This window comes from Sapajus apella, unplaced genomic scaffold (genome assembly GCF_009761245.1).
Source record: "Sapajus apella isolate SASKATOON/1434 unplaced genomic scaffold, GSC_monkey_1.0 scaffold60, whole genome shotgun sequence".
In the NCBI taxonomy this organism is placed as follows: Eukaryota; Metazoa; Chordata; class Mammalia; order Primates; family Cebidae; genus Sapajus; species Sapajus apella.
Window position 1 is genome coordinate 13,710,153 of NW_022437000.1, and position 15,143 is coordinate 13,725,295.

The 15,143-nt window shown below is 59.8% G+C and overlaps 1 protein-coding gene across 1 annotated transcript in view; it reads right to left on the reverse strand.

The window, feature by feature from the left end:
* Positions 1-4,190: 4,190 nt before the first annotated feature.
* Positions 4,191-15,143, reverse strand: part of GAS6 (growth arrest specific 6) — a 39,112-nt gene continuing 28,159 nt past the window's right edge. The window contains exons 8-15 of the mRNA XM_032246331.1: positions 14,935-15,056; positions 13,325-13,443; positions 12,990-13,179; positions 10,900-11,064; positions 9,767-9,935; positions 6,834-7,009; positions 5,604-5,832; positions 4,191-4,659 (exon numbers count right to left, since the gene is read on the reverse strand). Of these exons, the coding sequence (XP_032102222.1) occupies positions 4,505-4,659; positions 5,604-5,832; positions 6,834-7,009; positions 9,767-9,935; positions 10,900-11,064; positions 12,990-13,179; positions 13,325-13,443; positions 14,935-15,056 (1,325 nt within the window). The 3' untranslated portion in view covers positions 4,191-4,504. The remainder of the gene's footprint in view (positions 4,660-5,603; positions 5,833-6,833; positions 7,010-9,766; positions 9,936-10,899; positions 11,065-12,989; positions 13,180-13,324; positions 13,444-14,934; positions 15,057-15,143) is intronic.

The following is a 15,143-nucleotide window of genomic DNA, read 5'->3' on the forward strand; positions in this document are numbered from 1 at the left end:
GTTGCTCTCTGGCGTTGGTGTGAGTGGAGGTGGGGTCACCGTGTTCTTTTCTGACTTCACCGTGAGTGGAGTCTTGGTCACCGTGTTGCCTGTGTCTGGTTTCCTTCCTCCGTGTTACGCCTGCCAGCTCATGCCCGTGGCCTTGCATTTCAGGCTGTGTGTGTCCTGATTTGTGACCTCGCTGCAGTTCAGCTGCCTTTCTTTTGGGGGATGTGGGGCTGTTTCTCGGTTTGCGGCCTCAGAACCAGCCCTGCTGTGCCTGTGGGTACACGGAGTGTGTTTGTCAGGGTTGGCACCAATGGGTGGAAGCCTGGTAGGATATCAATGCTCAGCTTCACCAGAGAAGCGTCACTCCGCCTCCCAGGGGGTCCAGAGCCTCCTGTAGCTGTGGCTTCCTGTCTTCCTTAGATTCCTGAGCCTCAGGCCTCTGTGGTTCATGGGGTCGTCTCTATAAACTTCCATTTGGCTGGTGCATTTCCGGCTCTGCCCGGCACCTGCCCACCCTTCTTTTCCTGTAGTGTTACTTCCCTCAATGATTGGCAGGCCTTCATTCTCCATCCTGAACAGCAGGAAGACTTCAAAGGAGCCCAATTTTTAAACCTTTCCTTTCTTGTTAGAGGATTTTGTGTTTTGTTAAATAAATCTTTCCCTGCTCTAGGTCATGGAATATTCCTTGATCACAGGGGTGAGCAGATGTCTGGGAAGGGCCAGGTGGTGAAAGCCTCAGGCCTTGGGGTGCCATGAGGGGTCCAGGCCTCAAGGCTCTGCCTGGCAGCCAGAAGCCGCAGCCACCACCAGCACGCAGGGGCTGTGGCTGGAGCTTCTCCTACAAGCAGCTGGGCTGGGATCGGCCTGGCTGTACATTTGCTCTAAGGCTTTGGCTTTATGCTTCCCTTGCTGTTCAAATACCTGATGTTCATATTTTCTCTATTACGTGAAGTAGGAGGAAACTTTCCTTTTCTCTTAGAGCAGTGTTTCCACAGACATTCCCCAGGCGAGGGGACGGACAGGGGCCAGACTCCGGAGAGGTCTTGTGTTGTAATGAGACTGAGTGTCCAGGAGGGGGTGCTGCTGCATCTGCTGGGCAGAGATCACAGACAGATCAAAGGATCCCACCTGCAAAACGTGGCCCTAGCCTCCCTCCTGCCTCCAGCTCAGAGTCAGGGCTGTCCTCCCTCCCTCCAGGGCCCTCCCTCCTCCCTCCTCAAGACACATCCCTCCTCCCTCCAGGGGACACATCCCTCCTCCCTCCAGGGGACACATCCCTCCTCCCTCCAGGGGACACATCCTCCTCCCTCCAGGGAACACATCCCTCCTGCCTCCAGGGGACACATGCCTCCTCCCTCCCCCGGGTGCATCCCTCCTCCCTCCCCAGGGCGCATCCCTCCTCCCTCCCCGGGGCACATCCCTCCTCCCTCTCTGGGGTGCCGGCACTTGTGCTGCGTGCTCCATTCTCCTGCCTCTTGCGCCCCTCAGGCATGCCTGATTGTGGAGAGTGCTTGGTTGCCAACGTGACAGGCTTGGCTGGGCCTCTGTGTTGCAATTCCTAGCACCATTGGTCTTCCTTGTTTGGACAGTGGCTATTTTAACCTCTGGCACCCCTGGAACTCTAAGAAAACAATACCAGGAAACAGAAATTCCTGATCCCTCTAGAGCCAGAGGAGAAACCTGGCGGAGTGAGGACACTGTCCTCAGGTCTCGGGTGATCTGTGTCTGTGGGGGCCTCACCATGGCCCGGCCCCCAAGGCTGGCATTGCCTGATTCTGCTCCTGGTCGTCTTGACGGAGGAGGATGGGGGCTGGGCAGGAGCTCCCCGATAGCCGTGGAACGTTCCAGGAGAACTCGACGGGACACCCACCAATGTGATCTGACGGATGCTGCAGCCCCAGGTGGGAGGCTGTGGCCCTGTGGCTGTGTGAGGCCTTGTGTTGGGCAGCGCAGGTCTCTCCTGGGCCCAGGGGCTGCATTTCACAGGCTTCTGGAGCTCTGCTCGGCTGTGGTGCCTTCAGGGTCAGGCCGGTGGGCCTGCTTAGTGAGCCGGCGGCATCCACGCCTGAGCCCTCCTGGAACTGGGTTCATGTGCTCCTGATGGGCAGCTCCAAGCCCCGGGCCCAACCATCCTCAGACCCACCAGCACCTGGGGGACGGGGCTTGGGGTCCCCACTGTGTGAGCAGCCAGTGCCCACCTGTCCTGGCCCGAGTGAAGAAAGCGCATCTGCCTGCAGAAGGCCCACAGTGCTGCTGGACGAAGCCGGCGAGAGCTGTCACACGCACGTGGGGCTGCTGGCTGCAGGTGGCCTTTTCTGAAGGGAACCGGCATGAACCAGCTGCCTGGCGTCTGCCTCTGAGGCAACTGCTTTACCCTCCTCACTATTTTCTCACAGTGCCAATGCGAAAGTTGCCTACAATGCCTCTTAGAGTACGCTGAAGCCGTGAATTAACAGAACTTCTACCCAGATGCTGCCAAGATTTGGGGAAGAATAAGAGGCCCTCACCCAGCGTGTCCCGGGCAAGCGGCGTCAGGCCCACGATGGTGCAGGGTCATGGGGTGTGGTCCGAGGAGCCCAAAACTGGCACCAGGGGTCTCACAGACACAGGGCCAGGTCTGCCAAGGACCCTCAGGAGTCACCAGGAGCCTCAGACACAGGCCGGGTCTGCCAAGGACCCTCAGGGGCCACCAGGGCCTGGAGGCTCCAGCATGGATGAGCCAGGCGACTCTGACCAGTAGGGGCTGGGGCCCTGTGCATGGCCCCTGGCAAGGAACCCGGCTGGCCACCCATCTGTGGTGTGAGCTCGACCCACAGGAGGGCTGAGTCCCTCCAGATGGGCTGGCTCCCGGAGTCTTGAAGAAGCCCTGCTCATTCCACAGCCGTCAGGCTCGGGGGCCAGAGGGAAGCCACTCCTTCCCGGCCTGGGGCTGTCCCCTCAGGAGCCCACATGGCTGATGCCACCTTGTCAGTCCAGCCAGTGGGGCCTCCCGGGTGGCCCTCCAGGCCACAGCCCTTTCTGGAAACCCCTTTGCAGTTGTGTGTGGCGATTTAGCCCTGGACAGGCTCTCAGGGATTCTACCCATCTTCTCCACCTGGCTTTTCTCTGGGTCAAGCGCCAGCCCCACAGCCTGTCCTGCCTGGCAGGTGCAGCTCTGGGACGGGCTGGACTGAGCGAGATGCCAGTCTGTGGCTGCTCCCAGCTGCCACATGTCTCACTCCCGCCCAGGGAGCTCCGAGCAGAATCCCAGTCTGGACCTCAGATGCTGAAACCCTCCCTGGGCCCCCGTGTGGGCCCTGCAGTGACAGCGTCTGCCCGGGGGGCCCATGCTTGGACCAGACAGAGGTCCCAGCACAGGTGGCCGTGTCACACGGGAGTGTTGAGCCACGAGTCTTGGTCGTCCCCTTGGGACCAAGAAGAAAACATGACTCCAGGGCCCCCAGCAGCTGTGGCTCCTGGAGGCTCCAACAGCCTTCCAGGAGGCAGGCAGGGTCCCCACTGCATTTCCGGGCCCTGGCATTCTGGCTGCCCCAACCTTCCCTGGGGACTTGTGGCCTGCTGGGGTCAGACAGCACCAGTGACCGCTCCATCCCCTTGCAGACAAGGAAACTGAGGCTGAGGAAAATGGGGACCCTGCCAGTGAAGACACAGGAAGCGGGGCCAGCTATACTCCTGGAAAGCTCTACCCCAGACTGAGAAAGAGAGAAAGCAAGGTTTCCCTTTCAACGGAACAGGCTTGAGGTCCAGAAGCAAGGGGTCTGCGCAGGAGAGGTGGCGGGAATGGCACTTGGGGAGGGGGAGGGGGTGCAGGTATCGCCTCGGTGTCTTCCTGCCCTCAGCCCCAGCTCAGGGTCCCTCCCAGGCTGGCTCAGAGGCCACTGTCCTGAGCAGCCTGCGTCCGTGCGCTGAACCCTCACCATGCCCTCCTCACTTGGCCATGCCTGGTGTCCGTGGCAGGGCCGAGCAAGGCTTTGTCCCCATTAACAGAATGAGTAAACTGAGGCTCCAGCTCCTGCCATCACTACCAGAGACAGAGGCTCCCAGGGGGCCGACCGTGGCCACCTAACCCGGCAGGGGCTGGGTTGAAATGAGGGACCTTTGGAGCAGCTGAGCACAGCGTGGGGCCCCGGGAAGCCCTGCTCATCCTGAAGGCTGCTACATGCCGAGAACCCCGCAGGGAGCAGGCAGTGGCCAACACAGCGTTACAAAGCTTTCTGTAAATATTTTATTTTCCATATTTTAGAGTCAGAAGCGCTTGGTAATAAAAATAATAGAGAATTATTTTCTTTGAGCCCGCTCTGCCCCACACCGGCCTCCCCGTGCCCAGACCCGTGGCTGAGTGCACGGCCTTAGAGGCCCCAGGTCCATCCACTATTTACAGATATGTTACAGGCCAGGACGGCCACGAGGAAAGCCCAGCTCTCAGGACCGCCCCGCGCGGTGCGGACACCCCAGGCTCCTCCCGGCTGTTTCAGGCAGAGGCTGAGGGGCTTTCCCTGCTGCGTCCTACGGGGGGCTAGGCTGCGGCGGGCTCCACGGTGGGGCAGGAATGGGAGGTGATGTCGCCATGCTTGTAGGCCGCCTCGTCCAGGTCCAGCAGCCTCCGGTTGACCTCCAGCGTCATGCAGCCACGGTAGAACGCTGTGACTGGTGCTGAAGTCACTGGCACATCTGGCCCGCGGGGAGAGAACAAACACGTCTTAGCAGGCCCGGCCTGGGCCCCAGGGATGGCTGCGTGGCCAGCCCCTGCCCGGCTCCCCCCGCCCCTGCCCGGCTCCCCCCGCCCCTGCCTGGTTCCCCCCACCCCTGGCAGCACTTGTGGCCAGCCCTGAGTTCCCTCTGAAAAGGTGGGATTTCTCCTCTTCCCTAACTTTCCTGTCCCAGTTCGGCTGCAGACCCAGCAGACAAGCAGCAGGCAGCTGCCATCCTGAGCTCTGCGGACGCCTGCCTCCCTTCCCTGCCGGGAGCACACACAGTCCCATCGATTAAATGCCATCTTCTTCTGGGCCCAATGAGTCATTCAGGCTGCAGGCTTCCTGGCTCTCTCTCATCCTCTTCAAAGCTCTGTTTATTAAAACTAAGTGGAGTCTGTGTCTGGCAGCCAAGACAGAAACCCTGCTGGTTGCCACAAGTGAAAACCTGCAGTGAGCTGTGGGGAGCCAGGACTTGCACCAGCGTCGGCTTCCACGCGCCTTTCCGCCCAGCCTCCTGGCTCAGGCCGTGGCAAGGACGCCCCCAACTTACTTAGATACCGTCCCACCCTCTGGTCTGTGTAGCCCATGGGATGCGGCGTGACACCCTGCTGGACGTGGGAGGGGCTGGCGGTCACTCTGCTGGTGGCTAACAGCTGCGGTGTCAGGCCACGGGGCTTGAGTCAGGCCAAAGCTGGCCCCAGTATGTGTTCCTCAGCCTCAGCTGATGACCTGAGCAGCACTGAGGCTCCACAGTAGCCCCCTAATGACCCACCTACAACCCACCTGTGCTTCCTCTTAAAACAGAAGTCCCTTCCGCATTCACGACCAGAAACGCCAGCCTGTCCAGGCTCAATCTGGGGTGACCAAGCTGGGCATGCCTGGAGCCCCTTACCTGGAGCGAGCGAAGCAGGGAGCGCCTACCTGGCAGGCCGCCGGCAAAGGTGAGCACGGGGCTCTGGAGGTGCCTCTCGAGTGTGGCCAGCCTCTCCTGCAGCTGCGCGGCGCTCACCTCACTCTGGCCCCTGGTGCCATCCACCGCCAGGGTGGCCTCACCCTCCCTCAGTGAGACAGTGACCACGTGCTCTTGACCATCACAGACCTTGATCTCCATCAGGGCCAGGGCCACGCGCTCCACCGCCAGGACCACCAGCTGCAGGGACCGGGAGGTAGTCAGGGCCTGCCAGCCACCCCCACACAGGCTGCTGGTCCAGGCTGGGCCTCACAGCTGCCAGCTGCCCCCATGCTGCACGCCTGTTTCCGTCCAGGGCTCCCCACAGCCCTGGGTCTGGCCACTCGCTGACTGTGGGTGATGCCCCCACCCCACCTGGGGCTCAGCTTCTCTGCATGTAAACCCCGGGCCCAGGCTGGGTGTGGGAGGGTCGACCCCTGTTCCAGACACGGGACACACATAAGGTCGGGCTGTGCTTCAACAGGGACTAGTATGTCCCTGGTGGGGACCCAGGACACAGCCCTGCGGTGGCCTCCCAGCCCGGTGGGCACTCCCACTGGCATGATGGCCCCGCTTCCTGCTCCCCAGCCCAGGGGTCGGCTGTGTCTGCATTTGAGCAGCTGTTCTTTCCCGACGCTGGGGTGGGTGTGGAAGTGATGGTGTGGACCCTCAGCCACCTGGTGAGGCGCATCTGTGTGAACCAGACCTGCCACTGTCACCTCCAAGCAGCCAGGAGGACTCTGTGGCCTGGGGTGGGCAGACGTGGAGGACACGAGCCCCTCTGCTTTGACCCACACCTTCCTCCTCCACACAGAAGCGAGGGAGTAAAACCTGTCTGCATCACCTCGACTGTTCTGTTGACTCCACGGCTCGTGACAGCTGACTTAGTGTGGGGACTGGGTGGGGCAGCTGCACCTGGCTCCACCCGGCATCCCCCAGAAAGATGCTGTTGGGGCAGCGGCTGAGGTCACAGATCCGACTTTTCCAGGGAAACGGGAAAACTGAGTTTGCTGCTGAAATCATCCGACTCCAACGTGAGCCACGACCTGCCCAGCCGAGCAGCGAACCACGCTGGGGGCCCCTCGGCCAGCCGCGTGGCGACGTCTGCTGGGCAAACACCCGCAGCCCGGTCCGAGGCTTTCTGGGGTCCCACCCCGGAGCCCTCCGCCCCGGTGCCTGCGCGGGAAGTCGGGGGGCCCCACCTGCTTCTTGAGCTTCTTCGTGGAGTGATAGTCAACCAGGGCCACAGAGAGGGGCACGGCACGGAGGTCGGCAGCCCAGAGCGCGAACAGCACCCCCGTGTCCGCGGCCGGGCGGATGTGGGCCACGACTTCTATCTCCCAGGTCGACTCGGTCCCGACGTCCAGAGGGGTCCGCACTGCGAGGAAAGCGCTGCATCACAGGGTGGTCGGCGCGGCGGGGACGCCGGCGTGGGGCAGGCGCAGGACCGCGACAGACGCGGTCCTAGCTGCGGGGAAAAGCCATGGCGGCCTGGGCTCTGAGCTGTCGCGAACGCGCGCGGCCTGGGCTCTGAGCTGTCGCGGACGCGCGCGGCCTGGGCGCTGAGCTGTCGCGAACGCGCGCGGCCTGGGCGCTGAGCTGTCGCGAACGCGCGCGGCCTGGGCTCTGAGCTGTCGCGGGCATGCGCGGCCTGGGCTCTGAGCTGTCGTGAATGCGCACGGTCTGGGCTGTTAGCTGTTGTGAACGCGCAGTCTGGGCCCTGAGCTGTCGTGAACGCGCATGGTCTGGGCTCTTAGCTGTTGTGAACGCGCAGTCTGGGCTCTCAGCTGTTGTGGGCATGCGCGGTCTGGGCCCTGAGCTGTCGTGAATGCGCATGGTCTGGGCTCTTAGCTGTTGTGAACGCGCAGTCTAGGCTCTCAGCTGTTGTGGGCATGCACGGTCTGGGCTCTGAGCTGTGGTGAACACGCGCGGTCTGGGCCCTGAGCTGTCGTGGCCATTCGTGCCCTGGGCTCTAAGCTGTGAATGCGCGCGGTCTAGGGGCTCGGAGCTGTCGTGAACGCGCGCAGCCTGAGCTCCGAGCTGTCGTGAACTCGCGCGGTCTGGGCTCTGATCTGTCGTGGGCATGCGCGGTCTGGGCTCTCAGCTGTGGTGAACGCGCGCGGTCTGGGCCCTGAGCTGTCGTGAATGCGCGCGGTCTGGGGGCTCTGAGCTGTCGTGAACGCGCGCGGTCTGGGCTCTGAGCTGTCAGCCTTTGCTCGGCTCCTGCCTCAGTGGGGTTTTCCATTCACGTGCGTCATACATAATGCATCTGAATGAAACCACGTGGCATCTGTAGCTCATACAAACAGTGCCCCGAAACCCATGTTAGTAGAAAGGGCTGAATTCTGGTTCCTCAGGGAGAAAACCACCGCATGTCCTCTCCACACTGAGCCCTCTGCAGACTGAGAAGCCAGAAGAAACACCTCCTCCCTGTGTGTTTTCAGTGTTTCCATCTCACCTAGAACTCCCAAGTCCTAATAAAGAAGCTGTTTTAGGAAAAACGACCCCAAATCAATGTGTGTACAGATTTGTGATCAGGCGCCTCACACTGTGGCCGAGGCTGGGGTTAGGTTGAATTGTGCCGGCTCCCGTCTCTTTCCTACGGGCTGTGCGCAGTCCTGGCTATCCCCAGCTGGTACCTGCCACATCAGTTCTCAACAACCATTTACGGCATCAAAACACAAGAATCAAAGAAACAAAAACATAGCAACAAAACCAAAAATTAACAAAAATTCTCCCATTTGCCAGTCTCCCTGTCCCCTGTGAAGGGAGACATGAGGGTGTCCTGGAAGGTCCCGACAGGAGGCCAGCACATGCTGGCCATCGCGGCTTCACGAGGGCACCGGACTCAGCTCTCCCCGGGAAGGTTTCCTGGCTCCACGTGGCCCCTTGCATGGAGGCTGCACAGACCTAGGAATCTGTGAGCCTGAGTCCAGGCTCAGTCATTGCAGAGTGAGCCAGGCCAGTGCTGCTGTTCCCAGCAAATCCCTTCTGTCTTACACGAGACGTTACTGGTCTAGTTTGAGATTCACGGAAGCGCACACGGAGCTCTGACTGCTTCTGTCCTTATAGACCAAATGGCTGGCAGACGTGGCCAGCAGACCGTGAAGGACGCAGTCACTGGAAACGGCCCCTGTGGTGCCTGTGTTACCACCGGGAAATGTGAATGATGTTAAGTGGAAAAAGGAATTCAGCATTTCCTGTGATATGTCAAACGTTATAATGATGACCTGGATTTGAAAGCACAAAAATAACGACTGAAGGGAGGATGCCTGCGTAGTCGCTGCAACCAGCAGCGGATGGTGCTTTCTCCCAGGGGCCTTTCCTGACACGGCCACGCTGTTGACTCCCAAGGGGAAACGGCTCAGGATGGGGCAGGACCATCCCCCTTGCTCTACATGGATGCCCTCAAACCTGGGGTTTCTGCTGGGAGGTCTGATAGAGGGGGCGCTGCCTGCCCTCTGGGAGGAAGGTCCTTCATCATAAACGGCTTGGTGTTCAGAAACAGGTGGGGCTGTGGTGCCCCAGTGGACCCATGTGGGGTGGGCCTGTGAGGTGGGGTGGAACACAGCAGTAATCCCACCCTCACGGCAGCCCCAAGCCTGGGCCAAAAAGGATGGCACAGCAGCCCCTTCTGAGAGCACTACAGGACTGGGCTACCAGCTTGCCTCCACCCGGCTGGCCTCCGTCCGCCCTTTTTCAGGCCAAGGCTCACAGTCCCCCAGGCAGCCACGCTGCTGTTTCTAGATGCCTCCCGTGGTGGATGTCTAGAAATCCACCACATTGCTGAGAGCTTCCACGAGCACTTGGACAGGGCTTAAGGCTGTGCTGTCTCAGGACTTTCTGCAAAGGACCCTCTTAGGCCCTCCCAGCCTCCCTGGCCTCCCAGACCAGCCTGGCAGGCACCTTCTCTGCACGTTTGTTATTTCCTCTTTGCTGGCTGACTCTGAACTGACTGACCTGAGCGGTCATCCTGAGAGCGGGGCCTCCGCCCACACCCCTGTGCAACCTGCCCTGCCCCAGAGCTGGAGGAGCCTCAGCTTGTCCCACGCTGCCATCCGAGGCCATCGGCCTGTTTCAGCGTGTGCCTGCCAGAAGGTGCACCCACAGCCAGCCAGGAAGAGCCAGGACTCACTGTAGTTCAGGCTGTAGAAGGCAAAGCCATTCCCCGGGTAGAAGGAGCCCCTCTCCGTCACCGAGAAGCACTGCATTTTCGTGTTCACTTTCACGGTTTCTTGGATGGTGGTGTCTTCTCCGTTCATCCAGTTCCAGCTCCTTATGCAGCCATCCAGACGAGGGTTTATCTGGAAAGACAGAGAAATCTCCGTGGCTTCCTGGGAGCGAGAGGCCCCGTGCAAATCTACTACAAAAACGGACCAATCCCACTGGTGGTGGTGACTTCGTAAGTTTCTTCACTTTACAAAATGACTCACTGCAGAACGCCTATTTCCACTGGTGTATGCTCAAGAAATAGGGATTAATTTTAAAGCTAGGAAAAGACTGAAAAAATGTGAATCCAAGGTCAAACAATATGGATTGTTTAACCATCCAGCGCTCATGTGAATTATTCAATATGGCTGTGGGCAAATCAGGGCAGCCCTTTATCTGTGAAATGAGGAGGGGCGAGCCAGGCAAAGTCCGGGTGCACCGTGGGTCTGGAAAGCAGGGTGCCGCTCACACCACCGAAGGGGTGGCTCTCAGCACAGGCACTGCGGACACACAGCACTCAGACGCGAAGATGTGCGAACCTTTCTCCTACCTGGTGTGGGAGTTGAAAACACCCAGGATACAGGCCTAGACATCAGCGCATGGGGGCTGGAGACGCAGATTGGGGCCCAGCATGTGCTGTGCTGAGGGGAGGGAAGGCAGGGCCTGGAGAAACGGCCCACACTGCCCGCCCGCCATGGCTGCCTTTCCCCTGTGAGACACGGCAGGGTTACAAAACCCACAATGTCCTTGGAAATCGTCCAAAAAAGTTTATTGTTCTGTTAAAGAATAATTTCTTTGTGTCTTGTCTCCACTGAAAAATAGACAACTTTATTATCAAATCAGATGGAAACTCAGTGAGGCCTCACAAAAAGATGGTAAAATTAACCACATGGCTGTACCTTGACTCTGTCAAACTCTCGGAAACCTTCCCTTCTTCTAGGTCCTCCCCACACCTGGTCAATGGTAAACGCAGGGCAAGAACGAGCTGGCCCTGCCCTCCTGACACCCACCCGGCTCCCAGCACAGGGTGCCTCTACCCAGGGACAGGACGGCACTCACAGGCTGCACCAGGTCCTTCTCATGGAAGGGGATGCCTCCCACGGTGAGATTCAGATGGAACATTCCTCTCTCCGGCTGGAACAGGTCCCCGGCCACCGCGATTTTCATGACAGCATCCCTGTTGACCTTGATGACCAGACTCCGTGCCATCTCCTCAACAGAGATCTGAAGAGAGGCAGCGCCATGAGAAAAGGTGGGAGTGCACACTCTGAGGGGGCACCAACTGCAGAAAAACCAGACTTATCCTCACCTGAGCCAAGGGGGTCCCAGCCTCGGGGAGACCACCTGACCCTTACCTGTGTCAGGAGGGTCCCGACCTCAGGGAGACCACCTGGTCCCGACCTCAGGGAGACCACCTGATCCTCACCTGAATCAGGAGGGTCCCGACCTCAGGGAGACCACCTGATCCTCACCTGAGTCAGGAGGGTCCCGACCTCAGGGAGACCACCTGATCCTCACCTGAGTCAGGAGGATCCCCGTCTCAGGGAGACACGCTCATCCTCACCTGAGCCAGGAGGATCCCCGTCTCAGGGAGACCACACTCATCCCCACCTGAGCCAAGAGCAACTCAACATCAAGGGAGTCCATGCTCGTCATTGCCTGGGCCAGGAGGGTTCTCAATGCACCAATGTGTTTTCTCACAGAAAACCTGTCAAGTCAAACACTAGATACACTCTTCCTAAGCTTCAGAAGAATAGCCTTCTTCCTGTGTGAAAACACCTTTCAGGTATTTGGGTTTGAACCAAGTTACAAAAACATGGTAGAAGTTCGAGTCAGCTGGGTTTGGGGACCAGCTAGCGAGAGTGGAATTGGGGAGAGTTCCTCACGAGGTGCCCTGCTGGGAAGGGCCCGTTTTGGTGTGATGCAGCAGCCGCTGTGAGTCATGGGCAGGTCTAGGTCGCAGTACTGTCCCCCAGTGACCTTGCGTCGGGCCACCTGCGCTGGGCCCCTCATCCCCACAGCGCCATCCCTGAAACTGCTTCCCCTTAGTTTGCTTTCTGTAGCTTTGCTCTTTCTGTAGCTTTGCTAAGAACAACCTCCTGCTCTTGGAGATGCTGCTCCTTTAAGAGGTCAGGAAAAATGGAGCAGGCGTTACTTTGCAGAATGGAAATATGGGCAAAAATCCACAATGTTTTCATCTGCAAGGGCCAGGGTGAATTTTTCCACTTCATGTTCATTCTGAAGGACACGGCCTGCTTCTCCACCTTTCTGAAAGCCCAGTGTGGTGAGGGGCCCAGCCCCGTGGGCAGGAGCTGGTTACAGACCCTCTCACTCCACAGAGAGGGCTGTGGGGCGGGCATGTTGTCCGCTGCCCACAGCTCCCAGGCACAGGTCTGACTGGGACCCCTCAGGTTGCCCACGGGTCTGGGGTCCAGGTGGTCATGACGTCTCTGGCAAGGGGCAGCCCCCATGAGGTTGCCTGGACCCGTGGCGGGAATGGCAGCACGGACTTGCAAGCCCAGGGAGCCAGAGCTCAGGGGCAGTGGCGTCCACGTGACCTTACAGGGAGAGGTGGCCATGGCCAGGGGTACACACGTGGCAGGAGCCTGGGCCTGCGGTGCAGGTTCTGGGCGGCTTCCTCCCTAGTGAGGGCCCTGCATGTAGCATCAGCGGCCGTGGTCTGTTCCCCACCCGACTCGGGATAAACAGCATGGCCTCCAGTCACAGCCCAGGGTCCCCTGGGGCTGAGAACCACAGGTTCTCACCTGAGTCAAGAGTGACCTGAACTCAGGGAGACCAAACTCCCAGGTTGCACCTGAGGTCCGTTTCTGAGGGAGCCAGGCTCAGATACGTGATGAAATGGCAGAGAGGGCCCCAAGTTCCAGTGAGCCCCTGAGCATGAACTAAAACAGGGCGCGGGTGAAATAGCAGAGAGACCCCGAGCTCCACAGTGAGCCCCCAGGAGTGAACTAAACAGGGCGGGGGTGAAATAGCAGAGCACCCCCCCAGCATGAGCTAAAAGGGGCGGGGGTCCCTGTCCTGCCCGCACGCAGCTGGTCAGGCCCCAGAGCCTATCTCCTAATGGGTGCACAAGTGAGTGAGTGCCGGAGCCCCCGGGGGGCTGGGAAGGGCGGCTGCCTCACACTCACCGTCTGCCACGCGCCGTGGTTGATGACCGGGCCACTGCTGGTGACGCGGCCCACACCATTGTAGTGCAGCTGCAGCTCCAGCCGGCCGGCTCGCAGGGCCAGCATGACCCAGGTGCCATCCTGGTGGCCACCGGCGAAGAGGAGGACGCCCTCAGGGTCAAAGGTCCGGAAGTCAAACTCAGCTACGAGCCTGGGCACCCACGGAAGAAACAGGTCAGCACTGGGCGCAGGCAAATGCCGGCCCCTCCCTGGCCCAGCCCCGGCCTAGGCCCTGTGAAGCCGGCATCCCGGCCATTCTGTCTCAGCTGCGCTGCCTTCTGTGGACGCCTCCTCACCTGGTGGGCTGCAGCCTCTTGAAGCGCAGTCGGATCACGGGGGTCCCACTGAACATTCGGCCCAGGTACAAAGACTTCACACTCTTGGCCACGCTGAAGGGCACGCACGGCAAGATGTCCTGTCGTGGGCGGGAGGGGCCGTGAGGGTTGGGGATGTGCCTTCCGCTCTGCTCCCTGAGCCCCAGGTCCTGGCCCAGCAGCAGGTCTAATGTTCCTCCCACACCCCAGAATGTCAGGGATGTGCCCTCCACTCTGCTTCCTGAGCCCCAGGCCCTGGCCCTGCAGCGGGTCCACTGTCCCTCCCACACCCCTGGAGTGTGGCCACCCCGCCTCTAGCTCCCGAGGCCCAAGAGGCTGTCACACCTGCCCGCCCTGCGGCTCCCAGGGGAAGGGCAGGATCGCCATCAGCCGCCCCAACAGGGCTTCTCTGGGGTCCCTGTCACCTCTTTCCCTGCTCATTCCCCTTGACCCTTTATTTTTTAATTATGAGATATTTCAAACATACAAAAATTACAGAGAATCATAAAAATTGCACACTATTGTGAAATAACTATGGAGACCTTGGAGACGGCTATCCGAGAAAGCTTCTTGCTCTGCACTGCAGCTTCTCCACGCTGCCCAGAACCAAAGCCAGTGTGCTGGTGGCCCCAGAAGACCCAGGGGCTGGGGCTGGGGTGGAGCCAGGCCTGCCCTGCCCCCCATGGGTACCCAGGGTGAGCTGGACGGCTGGCAGGGGCAAGACACCCTCTGCATAAGGACATGAAGCAGTGAAGCAAAGAACCTTAAGGCAAGGGCTGGCTGTGAGCCCCAAACGTCGCAGCCCAGACCCAAGAGCCCTGTGGCCCTGTCCCGGGTCTGTGACTCTGAGAAGCTGACCTGGTGGCCATTTCACCTGAGGAATCCTGCGGTTTTGCTTTTTTTATTTTGAGATGGAGTTTTGCTCTTATTGCCCAACCTGGCGTGATCTTGGCTCACTGCCACCTCCACCTCCCAGGTTCAAATGATTCTCCTGCCTCAGCCTCCCGAATAGCTGGGATTACAGGCATGTGCCTGGCAAACTGCGTATTTTTAGTAGAGGCAGTTTTCTCCATATTGGTCAGGCTGGTCTCGAACTCCTGACCTCATGATCTGCCTGCCTCGGTCCCCCAAAGTGCTGGGATTACAGGCATGAGCCACCAACACTGGCCGGTTTTGCTTTTTAAATAAATGCTCACTATCAAATCCCCAGGCTCAGGCGCAGGGTGAACAGGAAAAACCAGAGCCACCTGCCTGAAACATCCCCATGTGGGCACCGCCTCCCCACCGGCGGGTCAGGTGGGTCATGCTGCTCCCTGGTGCACAGCAGAATGGGGGCTGTGACCCCGAAAATCACATTGGTCCACACCAGGCAGGTCCACTGGGAGCTGGGAGTTGTCACAGAATTTATAAATACAACCAAATATCTTCCAGGGAACGGAAGCGTTTCTCATCGCAAACTTCCATGTGGCCCTGGAGATCCCCAATGCCTCAGCAAAAGCCAGAGCTTCACAGACCGTTTCTCCCAAAAGCCTCCACTGCCACCGAGGGCCCCCAGAGCGCTGTGAGGGTCCTGCAGAGCCAGGGCTGCCTACCTCACAGGTGCTCATGTCTTGGGCCAGTTTGAGGCCCCCGCGCCCATCACAGTGGCAGGTGTAGCTCCCCGGGGAGTTCACGCAGACCTGCTCGCAGCGGCCCTCCAGACACTCGTCCAAATCTGCCGGCCAGAGGGACGTGGTGGTAAGAGGGGGAGGCTGGGCAGAGTGGTGGTGAGAGGGGAGGCCGGGCAGAGGGACGTGGTGGT